The 12,789-nt window shown below is 36.9% G+C and overlaps 3 protein-coding genes across 5 annotated transcripts; 2 read left to right on the top strand and 1 right to left on the bottom strand.

The window, feature by feature from the left end:
* The first annotated feature begins 4,307 nt into the window (after positions 1 to 4,307).
* LOC121756031 lies at positions 4,308 to 8,658 on the top strand. 3 transcript variants are annotated; one of them, XM_042151494.1, is made up of 6 exons: positions 4,310 to 4,417; positions 4,480 to 5,155; positions 5,861 to 7,365; positions 7,450 to 7,629; positions 7,695 to 7,884; positions 7,958 to 8,658. In XM_042151494.1, exons 2-6 carry the CDS (start codon positions 4,627 to 4,629, stop codon positions 8,509 to 8,511), a joined length of 2,958 nt encoding a protein of 985 aa, XP_042007428.1. In that variant the 5' UTR covers positions 4,310 to 4,417; positions 4,480 to 4,626; the 3' UTR covers positions 8,512 to 8,658. The 3 variants fall into 3 exon arrangements, with proteins under 3 accessions (XP_042007422.1, XP_042007428.1, XP_042007436.1); XM_042151488.1 differs by having other exon boundaries at positions 4,308 to 5,155; XM_042151502.1 differs by having other exon boundaries at positions 4,312 to 5,155; positions 7,707 to 7,884.
* A 923-nt stretch (positions 8,659 to 9,581) lies between these two features.
* On the top strand, positions 9,582 to 11,004 carry LOC121756009 (peroxidase 5-like). The gene is made up of 4 exons (XM_042151464.1): positions 9,582 to 9,827; positions 9,938 to 10,129; positions 10,191 to 10,356; positions 10,469 to 11,004. The coding sequence occupies exons 1-4, from the start codon at positions 9,615 to 9,617 to the stop codon at positions 10,873 to 10,875; spliced, it is 978 nt and encodes a 325-aa protein (XP_042007398.1). The 5' UTR covers positions 9,582 to 9,614; the 3' UTR covers positions 10,876 to 11,004.
* LOC121756018 (nascent polypeptide-associated complex subunit alpha-like protein 2) lies at positions 10,927 to 12,674 on the bottom strand. The gene is made up of 4 exons (XM_042151472.1): positions 12,575 to 12,674; positions 12,382 to 12,484; positions 11,470 to 11,588; positions 10,927 to 11,391 (listed from the first exon to the last, which is right to left on the bottom strand). The coding sequence occupies exons 1-4, from the start codon at positions 12,620 to 12,622 to the stop codon at positions 11,047 to 11,049; spliced, it is 615 nt and encodes a 204-aa protein (XP_042007406.1). The 5' UTR covers positions 12,623 to 12,674; the 3' UTR covers positions 10,927 to 11,046.
* Positions 12,675 to 12,789: the final 115 nt, after the last annotated feature.

Here is a 12,789-nt window from a genome sequence, read left to right as displayed (position 1 = left end):
CTATATATGTCAGCTACATTTCAATGGATAATTAGATTAAACTTATCATCTAAATACATGCATACCTTTATCTATATATATAGCTATAGAGAGAGATGCAAGAATTCACTCATAAAATTGAGAGAGAGAAAACAAGGTAAGTGTTGAGAATGAGTGAAGAGCTTCAAATAGTTGTAGCACAAAAGAATGTTGAGGCACAATATGTAGAAATGATGGTGCCTTTGTATTCTTTTGGATGTGAGAGGAAAATCAAGAATGCTTTGGCTAATCTCAAAGGTAATTAATTATTTTTTCTTACTATGATTTATCAAAATTTTCAAAGGTAATTAATTATTTGTTTATGGTGATGAGGTTTTGTGAAAGACTTGGAGTTGCATTTCATGAATTATATTGAGTTAGCATCAATCTTGATGCTTACATTATTTATCAATGGCCCAGTTCAAGTTAAATTTGGGCTCTTGGAAATAAAATTAAAAACCAGGAATCGAAGATTATGTTTCTAAAAAATGTCGGTGACTTTTTTGCTCCATTTGTCCGAAAAGATAATACTCCTAATACATTTATTTTTACTCTTATTAAAAAAATCTATTTAATATTTTTTAAAATATACTCATTCTCCACATACAATATACTTCACAATCACAATCACAATCTATTTAACTTGAGTCTGTCAATGATGAAGAGTCCATCGATCAATTGGAGAGCTCTAAAAAAAGTTTTTAATCGATCAAACTCGTTTTAGGGAAAAAAAATAGTGGGAGATTCATGAATATTATTTTTATATTTAATTCTCTGCTCGTTAGAGAAAATTTTGAGTTGTGCCACCTATTTATAAGTTTAGTCCTTTATTTTATTTTTTCTTATTTAAATCTTAATTATATTCATATGCGGATAAGTGAAATAAAAAACATAATTGAAAAGAAAAATACAAAAGTTTTTAAATTAAGATGACTACAAAATCGAAATTAAAAAATCACATGCATGATAGCAAATGTTAATTATTCATCGAGGAGACTTATAAAGTGTAGATAATTTCTTCAATTAAATCGTTAGGAGTTGGTCGTATACTCGTATGGATCCATAATTTGAAATAAAAAAATGATTAAATATAAAGTGAAAAATTATACTCAAAAGAATTGAATTGTGGTTTAAAATGAGATGGAACTATGGTATATGAAAGTGTAGATTCATAATCCATAACTTTTTAAATTTTCAACTATTTTGATTTGACAATGAATGTGAATATGCAATTCCAAAAAGTGTTTTCAAGTATTTGCACTTCTGTTTTGACTTTTTCTTTACCTAAACCTTAAATTATACTGGTAATATTTGATTTATTATTAATGTGTGACACGAAAATTGAATAGTATAATACGAAAAGTTAAAAAAGCTAATTTTGACTATTCTCGTGGAAGATGGACACCATATGGCTTATCTCTCATCTAATTTATCATAAAACAAAGATAATTTATGGCTTATCTCTCATCTAATTTATCATAAAACAAAGATAATTTATGGCTTATCTCTCATCTAATTTATCATAAAACAAAGATAATTTATGCTCAACTAAAATTGCCACGACCGCATTTTGCTAAGGATAGCGAAAGCGGGTAAACCACGACTAATGAGAAGGATTAAAGAAGTGGGGAAAGAAAAGGGGTAGAACTTGAGAAATTTGCACAATGCCAAGTCGATTGATATCATAAAATAGAAGCCAAGTATTCCATTACATGGTCTTGGAAATAGGATAAACATCTCATCAATAAATCAGAGTTTTGGTGGTGAGATTCTATAATTCTCACTTCACAAAAGCACAACGAAATAAGTCCTTACTAAACGACTTCGTGTATGAAGACACGAATCGTTGGAAGATCAACTTAATTATTTAATAACATCAACTCTGATCATCACTCCATCCTCTTGACGTTCAACCTGCACATTTATAAATACATGCATGGCTGAGTACATGAGTACTCAGTGGACACGTGCCGAAAAGCAAAACATACATTATATAGTTGTCAAGCCATCACAGTAACATACATGGATTTTTCTTAAAAGTCCCGAGCTTACTAAATTCTTTTGCGAGCTAAAAGTTCGACTGCAGACTAAGTTCTTTCATTATTCCTAATTTATCATTCCATATCTAAACATTCAAGTGCCGGGGAGGTGGTTATCTCCCACTGTCACCCATCATTCTATTCCATTCAAGTGCCAGCGGCACGGACGACATCTGTCTGCACGAGCATCGCTGCGGATGCTCTCAAGATGACAAGAATAACAATTTTAAACTCGATTAAAATCAATTAGTGCTGATTAAACAATGAAAAGATATATAGATGTTAAAATATTTTATTGATTACAGCCATGATTATTTTAGACAAAGTCAACTAATGTGTTTACAAATAGCACCAATATTAAAATCAAAATTAATAAAATAATGAAAAAATGCGAAATATCTGTTGCGTGTCAATTAATAAAACTCAACTTATAGTTATTCAATGGTGCACTAATAGAATAATTTAGTTGATTTTATTACATTAAGTCTTAATAAATATGCACAAAATTGAACTTTTTGAATTTTGAAAATAAATTAATCTATTACATACCAACACACCATGCTCAAATGTTATCCAACATAAATGACATACCAAAATAATACTCAATTTTTAGTAAGGAAATATATGAATCATATAAACGATTGATGGGCCATAATTAAATCGGAATATCAGAAGCTACCGATAAAGATTTTCTACATATTTTACACTCGAGGAATTGTGAAATTTGTTGCGGGTATGTTTGGTATGGAATTGACTATTGAGTTTGCAGAAATTAAACTGGTACTGTAAAATATTTAGATTTAGAATTGAATTACAATTTCAATTCCTCCAATTTCACAATTGAAATTTCATATAAAAATTTGATAATTAGAATTTCAAATAATTACGAAATTATAAAATTGGATATTGCACACACTACACATTACACACTGCACACACTTCATCCCAATTTCGTATATCATTTTTACCGAACAAAAAATTTAGAATTCAATTACGAATTCAATCCGTAGAAGTATAATTCCAATTCTGTGTATCGAATGGACCCGCACATGTGCCAAATTATGATATGGCGATTTGATCTCCACGTTAAAAAAATGTCTCATCATACTATGTGGGGTTCTAAATTTGAATCAAATATATTGGCCCATTTTTATTATCATTGTAATGTCCCACACCATGTCTCAATTCTTTTTTGATTTTGGTGGAAACTCATAGTATCTGAATTTCTAATTTTCTACTATTATATACTCCTATTCATCAATATTTCAAATATTGGTTTAGTAAGCAAATTGGCAAACTAAAGTAATAAACTATCAATTCATAATTTAATCAGCTGGGCCAGTTTAACCATTGATCAGACTGAAATAATGTACAAGTATATATAATTAAAAATATATTATAAAATATAATTCTACGTGTATTATATATATATATATATGTGTGTCAAACTTTAGTAAATGATAAAGTACAATTAAAACATGGATAATGAATATATTTAAAAAAATATAATTTAATAGGAATGATTAGTTCGTGTAGTTAAAAATTGATATTTTTCTTTTTTTTTCTCCTTCGTCGATTTTATGTTTTCCTTTCCTATTTCCTCCATGACGGATATCTTTTTTTATATGTAAATTCCCTTTTCACTCCGTCCCGCACTACTTGCACATTTCCTCTTGGACACGAAGATTAAAGAATGAGTGATAGACAAAGTCAACAATTACGGTTGTAGGTATAAATTGTTACTAAAAATGGAAAGAGTGCAAATAACTTGGGACGCCCAAAAAGGAAATAAGTGCAAGTAGTGCGGGACGACGTTTTTTCATCACTTCAAACATACTCTTTCCATTTTCAAACTTTGCCTATTTTTTTTATTCATTTGCGAATTTTGTGTTATGTCTTCGTATCGCAATAGTCGCGAACAAGCTACTACTAATATTTAAGCATGAAGTGAATTACAAATTGGTGAAGAGTTGTATTCAATATTTTTCATGAATATTGAATGTATTCTTGTTCATACAATTGTGCACATAACTCTATTTTGCAGTTTTTTTTTTAGTTTTTAACATATGCTACAAATCTTAATATTCAAATTTTTTTGAAGAGCATGATTATAAATTGTTTATCACATTAACATATAAATCAGCCTACAATATAACTTCCCCCAAATTCTACAACACCAAATAGTCTTTTTGGATTTTAGCTCATAAAAAAATCCAAATATTTGAATATAAAAAACAAAAAGGTGCTCAAAATAAGAGTGCAATTTCAACGAAAATTAGGAAGCTTTTGCATAAAAGGTCGAGTTTTCAGAGTCAAAACTCAAAAGGGAGAAACGTCGCCGACCTTTTCCTTCCTTTCTGGTATGCTTTCCCTCCTTTTCTTTGTGTTAATGTATCTAATTTCTCACTAATCATGTAACTAGGTTTTGCAAGAATCGCGTAATCCTGTGCTGATTGATGCTTTCACCGCTTGATTCGTTATGTCTGTTGCGATCATTGATTTGTTCGTGACTCAAGTTGCGAATTTTTTGGTGGGATTTGATCGATCAGTGCATTGATTTTGAGCAGTAATGATGGGTTTGAGCTCCATGGGCTATGGGGTTAGGGGGAATTCATCCACATCAAATCTATCTGCTTCTGCACCTCCTTTTACTGTTGATCGATTAAACCCTAATCCCAGTTCAAACCCTTTGCTGCATTACTCCGATTATGGTGTTGAGCCCTTTCCCCAATTATCTGCAATTGATTCTAATGAGATGATTAGTGATGATTATCGGTTTTCTGCCTCTGTGTCTATTCATAATTCTGGTTATGGTGGTGATGTGAAGCCGTATTACTCCCCGTATGTCGCGTCCTTGACTGGGGAGGATAGGGTTTTGGGTGGGGACGAGGGGTCTCGTTACAATGTGGGGCATAGTGTGGCACCTCAGCATGATTATGCTCGGAGCTTGTTTGACTTGGAGTATGGGCCTCGTTGGGTAGGCGGTTTAGGTTTCGATGATGGGAAACGGGCTAAAAGATCAGAAGTTGATGGGAAATTCTTGCCGGAGAAGCTATTCGTTGGTGGCTTGCATGGTTATGAAAATCAATTGTACCATGGTATGCCTTTCTATTACTATCTTTTACGATGTAAAATGTGGTAGATGTTGCTAAAAAAGTTTCAACTTTTACCGGTAGATCATTTAGAGTCTCTTCTGAAAACATCCTATGCTTGAAATCGGGAAGGTTTATCTGTTTCAGTCAACATTCCATTAGATGACATTTAGCAACTTCATAGGAACCTAATCTGTTGAACAACTCGACATTTGGATAGACTGTGATATTGAGAAAAGATAGCTTGTTTAAATTCAGAGTTTACAAGCTCGTAGTCCAGTGATTGTTCCTTGAAACATTGCATTTTCCATTTCTTGCAAAAGTCGACACTGTTATTGATAAACGATACTAAGATAGCATGTTTAATTCAGAGTTTACAAGCTAAAAGTGATAGCATAGTTTGTCTTTTTCTCAGACATTTTTTTCTTTAAACCTTGATTTGCATTAGTTTGTTTGCGCTGTGGTTAAGTGTGATTCCGAAAGATGATGTGAATCACTGTAAGATAGTAATAAATTTATACTCCAGTAAGTACTAGTATGTTAGGATGAGTTGAAACTAAAACTGACATTTTAAACCGGTATTCCATTTAGTTTTGAGGTTTTTATTTGGTCTCATTTCATTGTTATTTATCTTTTATGGATTTATTCTTGTGAAGTAGTTTGCTATACGGATTATCATATTGCATCTTAATTTAATTTTCTGTAATTCAGGTGGGTGTGGCAGTGAAAACCGGAACCAATTCAAGGAAGATTCTAGCGTTTTATATAAAAATCTCCGACAGGTGCCTGACCGCGAAGTCTATACTGGCTCATCGAGCACTGGATACATGGAAGACAAGTCACGCCTTGAGCAGCAATTCGGCTTCTTTCATTACGATTCATGTAAAACACTCGTCACGTCGGGTCCTCCCTACCCTGAACCTTATCCTCCTCTAGCGTCCTGTGCAACGGAGAAGAACTTTCCAGACTATAAAAACCCGTCCAGCCAGTATGAAAAATGCATCAGGCCTGTCGATGCGCCCTATCATGGTCGCGTTTCAGTTGGGAGATCGTCGCCCACAGTGGTCATTAGACCACCGCCAGCTTCCAGGTTGGATTTGGGACAAGGTAATGCTTCTCGTAAATCTGATGGTAGCGATAATGCTGCTGGGGTCCACATTGTGAATTCTGATCATTCCAATCCCTCGAAGCCAGAGACGAGTCCTTCCAAGTTCTTCAAGCAAGGGAATGCTTCCTCAGCTTCTGTGACAGAACTTTCAAGGCCTCTGAATACCAAGGATACTATTGATTCCGAGGTTATTTTAGGATCTCAACTAGCCCACGTGAATGTCTCGAGTGGTTTTTCGAAGACTGGTGATGACATTCAAGCGGTTGATTCGACTGAGGAGTCTTCGGATTTTATGGACCATCACAGCACTGCGGTAGATTCACCCTGTTGGAAAGGAGCACCGTCTTCTCCGTTTTCAGTGTTTGATATTGAATCCGGAAACTGTGATCGTGTCAAGGTAAATTTGGTTGAACAATATGGATTTGGTCATGGCGAGCATCCGAGGCTCCAGTCAATGGATTCTAACCGAGTTTTCTCCGAGAAAGTTGACTGCAACACGGGAAATGAAAATGAATGTGGAAGAAACGACATGAAGCTTGGTTTCGAGAAGACTCTTGAGGCAATCTGCTCTAATTCAGAGCAGACTTTATTGGATTGTATATCAGACACAGTTTGGACCCCTCATGCGATGAGGAGCAATGGAGCCGAGTTTAGTGGTGGTATTACGAAGGATTGCTATCGTCTGAACGACTTAACGAGTGTTTTTGATTTCCAAGTCTCTGAGACTAAGTATTTATACAGTGAAGGATGTGTTGGGATGGCGGTAAATGGCGTCTCTGAGGATGCCTCCGTAGCAGTCCTTGCAGCAGAGAAGGTTCTCGCCTCGCCTGCTTCTCAAGAAGATCCAATTGATCATAGTACGGTACCAGATCCGAGACTGGACGTGCCATCAATTGTTAAGTCGATGCATAGCCTCTCAGAATTGCTTCAGTCTCACATTTCAAGGGACGTTTGCCCTTTAGGGGAAGAAAACGCGAAGATTCTTGAACACACAATAAGCAACCTTAGTACTTGTTTGAGTAAAAACGTCGTACAGGTCGTAGAAACTAATAAACCAGAGCTGAAAGATCTTTCCGGAGAAACTTCCCTCCGGGAGACATGTTGTGCAGTAAGCCTAATCGTGCAAAAATGAACTATTTTTTCGTATTTTTTTTATCAAATGTAACTCTGTATTTTCCTTTTTGTCTGTCAGGATATTATTACAAGAGGCCTTCGTATGAAAGGTGAAGTTTTAAATTCTTGCGCCCATCCCAGTACGAAATGTGAAGCTTCGAATCCTTGCACGGATCCTGGTAAGAAAGACAAGATAACACCAATAGTTTCGCCCTTGAGGGATGATTTTCACATTAACGGAGACGATGATATGGCAAAGGTGCGTGCCATGTTTTTAACAATTCCTTTGTTTTCGAGTATTGTGATAAACGATCAAGAGTTCAGAAGCTGTTTCAGGCTATAAAGAAGGTCCTTGAGCAGAATTTCGAGATAGACGAGGACATGCACTCACAGGCACTTCTGTTCAAGAATCTGTGGCTAGAGGCGGAGGCTAAATTGTGCTCCGTCAGTTATAAAGCTCGTTTCGAGAGAATGAAGGCTCAGATGGCAGGCATCAAGCTTAAGGTTCCGAAAGGTTAGATTTACACCGCGTTAGAACGAGCCTTTTCATCTGCTACAATCCTAATAACTGCTATAAATGTTATCAGAGGACGAGGATGTTGCAGAGATGGTATCCGAGCTTTGCATTTCGCCTAATTCTGTAATCATGTCTGTGCTGACTCCCGAGCCTTGCGTCAACACATTGCCTAAACCCGTGTCACTGGAGGCATCTGCTTCTGGCGCGAGTGGACATCTTAATTGTGTCGAGTCTTCAGTTCTAGCCAGGCTCAATATCTTGGAATCTCGAGAGGAGCAGCAACGGCCCGAGATAGTCGACTGCAAGCATGCAGATTCCATCACGGCCAGATTCAACATCTTGAAATCGCGAGAGGAGAGCTCAAAACTAGTAGGTGTGGACAAGGAAAACCCACCACGGACGATCCCTGACGAGAAACATTTCTGGCCGCTTGTCAGAGGTCACTCGGGAGATGCTGGCAGTGGCAAGTTCGGCTCGTATTTTCAGCACGCTGCTGGCTCTGTCACGAAAATTGCAGCGAGTCATCTGGAGACGATCTGCAAGAACAAGCCGGGGTGGCGCGATAGTTTGTCTTCGTCGGAGTGGGAGCATGTGCTGAAAGATGATTTTTCATTGAAAAACTAGTGAATTTGCTGCTAACTGATGTATACATACATATATGGAGTACTAAACTTGTCCCTCTTGAGATTGTCACAGCATTTTGTAAATTGAGAAAAACATTTGTGATGATCAAATTAGACTTTGAATATAATGTTTTATTTGGTCTCTGTATGTTTGGGATATTGAATTCTTGATTTTATGAATAATTCCACATTTAGTGATATACATTATACAAAGAAAGTGACATATGATGTAAAAGAAATCTTTATGGATCTTGTTGCAAGGAGCAAGAAATAGCAGTTTTTTTTATTCATTTATATTGTGGTCCCCTCAAATCACTCTTTGTCTATGTTATAAATGTCAAAACCTTGCACTAGATTAGCTGTTAAAAGTAATTAAAATTGTAAATTGTAAAAAAATCATGAATTTTGGTTCGTCCCGCAACTTAATAAATCATCATTATATATACTTATTTGTAATATACTTTATTGCGGATTTCACGATGCATGTTTCAAATCGATGACATAGTTGAGTTATTTGCTAAGTATGTGGAGAAAAATGATAAATTATCCTTATAGAATTTTTCGAATATCACTTTAGATTCAATATGACTTAAATTAGACTAAAGGAAAAAATTTAAATATATTAAAATTCTTAATTTTTGTTCACAAATGATATTTTAAATTATGGGACGAATTAGAATTTCACCAAAATTCATTATTTTTCCAACAAATTATCAAAAACGAAAAAAAATAACAATACCATTATTAGTTTAGCCTTTTTCATGACCCTATTTTGAGGAATGAAATCATAGATTAGTCCCACTTGACTCCCACAACAGCATATAAAATCATCATTTTCCGAAATTATTGTCACAAATTTATCTAACCCAACCACTAACTTTGGATTCTCATGCACCTAAGTCAAACATAAATGGATTCGATTTGATCACTTACATAAAATCAATGTCACAACGCCTAAAAAAATCACACAACATGAACAGCAAAATAAGCCTATATTTACTTCTTTTTCATCTATTATAGAAAAATAAGATAAATGCACCGAATTTTTGTCTATATATAATCATCTATTGCAATGTAAGAACACATCAACTAAAGCAAGGCACAATGAGTTGTAAGCTCCTCCAAACTCTCACCACAGCAGTCCTGTGCCTCTGCATTGTCGAGGCAGCGACAGCTCAGCTTCAAGTCGGGTTCTATCAGCGCTCGTGTGGCTTTGCTGAGTTCGTCGTGAAGCAAGGAGTCCGAGCTGCGTTCATCAAGGACAATGGAGTTGCTGCAGGCCTTGTTAGGTTGCATTTTCATGATTGTTTTGTAAGGGTAAGAAAATTTTTCTGTTTACATAAAAAAAAATACAGTAACCTTTTTTAAAAATAAATTGGTTTTCAGTCCAAGAAAAGCCTTACTTCATCAAGCATTGTTGTGTGCAGGGGTGTGATGGATCTGTGCTGCTAGACTCCGTCGGTTCACCCAAGGCAGAGAAGGATTCGCCCGCGAATAATCCAAGCCTCCGGGGATTTGAGGTCGTTGACAGCATCAAGGCTAGGCTCGAGGCCATGTGCCCGGGGGTAGTCTCTTGTGCTGATATACTCGCATTTGCAGCTCGGGACAGCATTGAGATGGTAAGAAACTCCGCACGTGTATCATACTTTGATTTCCCGAATCATCGGTCTGTGTTGTCAGGCCGGAGGGCTGGGGTACGACGTCCCTGCAGGGAGGCAAGACGGTAGAGTTTCTTTATCGGACGAGGCAAATGCAAACCTACCACCACCAACACTCAATGTGGATCAACTCACTACAGCATTTGCAAATAAGGGGTTAACACAAGAGGAAATGGTCACTCTTTCTGGTAAAATTTCTCATCACAAGTGTAGCTTTTTTAAAGCATGTTTGTATTATTGAGGCCCATAAATGTATATGTGAAAACGAAACATGAGATGAGAGTTTACTAACCCGTGCAGGGGCGCACACGCTGGGCCGGTCCCACTGCACGTCTTTCAGCAACCGGCTCTACAACTTCAACGCGAACTTGAGCATAGACCCGACTCTGGACCCCCTGTATGCAAGCCAGCTCAGGCAGCAGTGCCCACAGGGGGGAGACGCGAGCCTGGTGGTGCCGATGGAGGCCACCCCCGCCACAGCTGACGTGGCATACTACAGAGCCGTGGCGACAAATAGAGGGCTGTTCACGTCCGATCAAACGCTGCTGACGGACCAACAGACAAGAGCTCAAGTGTTCCAAAATGCTCAAAACCCATTCATTTGGAAAAGCAAATTTGCTTCAGCAATGGTGAATATGGGAAAGATTGGAGTTTTAACTGGCAATGCTGGTGAAATTCGCAAGGATTGTAGAGTGATCAATCATTAGAACACCAATATCATTTACATAAATTAAAAATTTGGAAAAAAGAGGGGCAAATTTTCGTTACTTAAACCATATATTGTCAGGGAATCAAGACGATAATAAAACTAAGATTGTAACATTGATTCCAAAAAATATAACAAGATGCAAAAATAGAAGAGACTAAGATAATAATGTCTAGGTTGTGAGCTCCATGATAGCACTCACAATGTCTCCATTGTGAGTTTTGAGGGCATTGACAGCCTTGGTCCTCGACACCCCGGCTTGGGTCATGACCAGATCGATGTCACGAGGCTCGACACCCGTCTCATTGACCTCTTCATCTTCTTCAGGTGCAGATTCAGGTGCAGCAGCCAGTTCTGACTTGCCCATCACAGAGCGAATGTCCGGCGCCCTGAACTGTTCAGCAGCCTGGGTCTGGAGCTGAGAGCTCAAGTCCTCGATCTTGGCCTCTCCGAAGATGACGTAGGTCTCAGAATTAGGGCTCTTGAAGACATCAGGTTTCGAGATGAAAAACAATATCTGCATATATGCAGAACTGATTAGACGAGCACTTATAAAGCGTATAGAGAGTAACAAAGAATATGGATGAAGAATTACGTTTTTGGTTCTCTTAATTGTGACTCTGTTGACACCAAGAACAGGCTTCATGCCGAGCTTCAGCATGGCCTTACGGCTCTTTTTCTCACTTCTGCTTTGCTTGGATCCTTCTGTTCCAGCTGCTCCAAGTTTACCATAGAACAACACAATTATTTACACAAGCTACCTAATAAGTTTTCAAATGAAAAGGGATATTGTAACAAACTCAATAAAACACTAGTATAACATCAACGAATAATCAAAGAAAACTCATTCAAGTATTAGTTAAGAATGAATAGGCAAGGACATCAATAACTTGGTTTCCAGCTAAAACAGTATAACCACAAATACTCATTATCATAGCTAGATATTCAAAACTAGGTTTCAAGCTCAAGAACAATGGAAGCAGATATCTAGTAACCTTACGAATGTGCCCTAACAATTGCTACAAGGTGATTAAAACCATTTCACACGACACGTAATCTGAATGAAGAGATTTCCTAAGGAACATACAAATCAGAATAGAAAATAAGATCAATCGCAATATGTTCCTAAATCACATTTATAAATGTCACAATTCATAAATTAACGGAAATAATGTTCTCATTAAATCGCAATATGTTGCTAAATCGCAATGATCTCACACATTACACCTTCTACTTATCAGAAGAATGTATCCAGAAACAGAACATTGTTCTGATTAAATGAACGACAATTTCCATCACCGGAACAAAAAATTTAGCCCTAGAAATAGTAAAACAAATCCACAAATCTCATCAACAGAATCGGAGCTCCTACATATCTCGAAAAAATTAACAAATACACCGATAATATTCGTTAATCAACACGCTCACATAACAAAAACAAACAATAAACACAATGCTGAAAAAAAAACGCACACACGCACAGATAAATATAGAGAAAGAGAGATACCTAGCGTTCCGTCGTCCTTGTCATCCTCCTCATCGTCGGAATCATCCAAATCATCATCATCATGATCCTCATCTTCCTTCACGTCCTCCACCAATGGCTCATCCTTCACCAAACAATGAAAGGATTATTGTTTTCAGTGAAATAAATAAATCTACCAACAATTGAGTAACGAAAGTTTAGAGATAGAGCATACCAGAAGCTTCTTCTCGGCTTCAATCTCTTCGACGACGGGTCCAGGCATGGCGTCGGAGCTGTGTGTGAGAGAGAGAATGGTGATAAGAGTGAAATGAGTGATTCAGTTGCTTTACGTCGAATAGATAAACCGTAAACGAATGGGCTTTTCCATGTCTAGGGTTCCTTTTTGGGCTTCGGCCCAACAATTTGGGCTAACCTTCAATTATTCTTTAA

This window comes from Salvia splendens, chromosome 1 (assembly GCF_004379255.2).
Source record: "Salvia splendens isolate huo1 chromosome 1, SspV2, whole genome shotgun sequence".
In the NCBI taxonomy this organism is placed as follows: Eukaryota; Viridiplantae; Streptophyta; class Magnoliopsida; order Lamiales; family Lamiaceae; genus Salvia; species Salvia splendens.
This window is presented reverse-complemented; position numbering and strand designations above follow the sequence as displayed.

Coding starts and splice junctions, on each gene's coding strand:
- LOC121756031 (XM_042151488.1), top strand. CDS start 4,627: ATGATGGGTTTGAGCTCCATGGGCTATGGGGTTAGGGGGAATTCATCC. Junction 7,630..7,694: donor GAGACGATGATATGGCAAAG/GTGCGTGCCATG, acceptor TCAAGAGTTCAG/AAGCTGTTTCAGGCTATAAA. Junction 7,885..7,957: donor CAAGCTTAAGGTTCCGAAAG/GTTAGATTTACA, acceptor AAATGTTATCAG/AGGACGAGGATGTTGCAGAG.
- LOC121756009 (XM_042151464.1), top strand. CDS start 9,615: ATGAGTTGTAAGCTCCTCCAAACTCTCACCACAGCAGTCCTGTGCCTC. Junction 9,828..9,937: donor TTCATGATTGTTTTGTAAGG/GTAAGAAAATTT, acceptor TGTTGTGTGCAG/GGGTGTGATGGATCTGTGCT. Junction 10,357..10,468: donor GGAAATGGTCACTCTTTCTG/GTAAAATTTCTC, acceptor TAACCCGTGCAG/GGGCGCACACGCTGGGCCGG.
- LOC121756018 (XM_042151472.1), bottom strand. CDS start 12,622: ATGCCTGGACCCGTCGTCGAAGAGATTGAAGCCGAGAAGAAGCTTCTG. Junction 12,485..12,574: donor AAGCCGAGAAGAAGCTTCTG/GTATGCTCTATC, acceptor TGTTTGGTGAAG/GATGAGCCATTGGTGGAGGA. Junction 11,589..12,381: donor CAAGGACGACGGAACGCTAG/GTATCTCTCTTT, acceptor AACTTGGAGCAG/CTGGAACAGAAGGATCCAAG.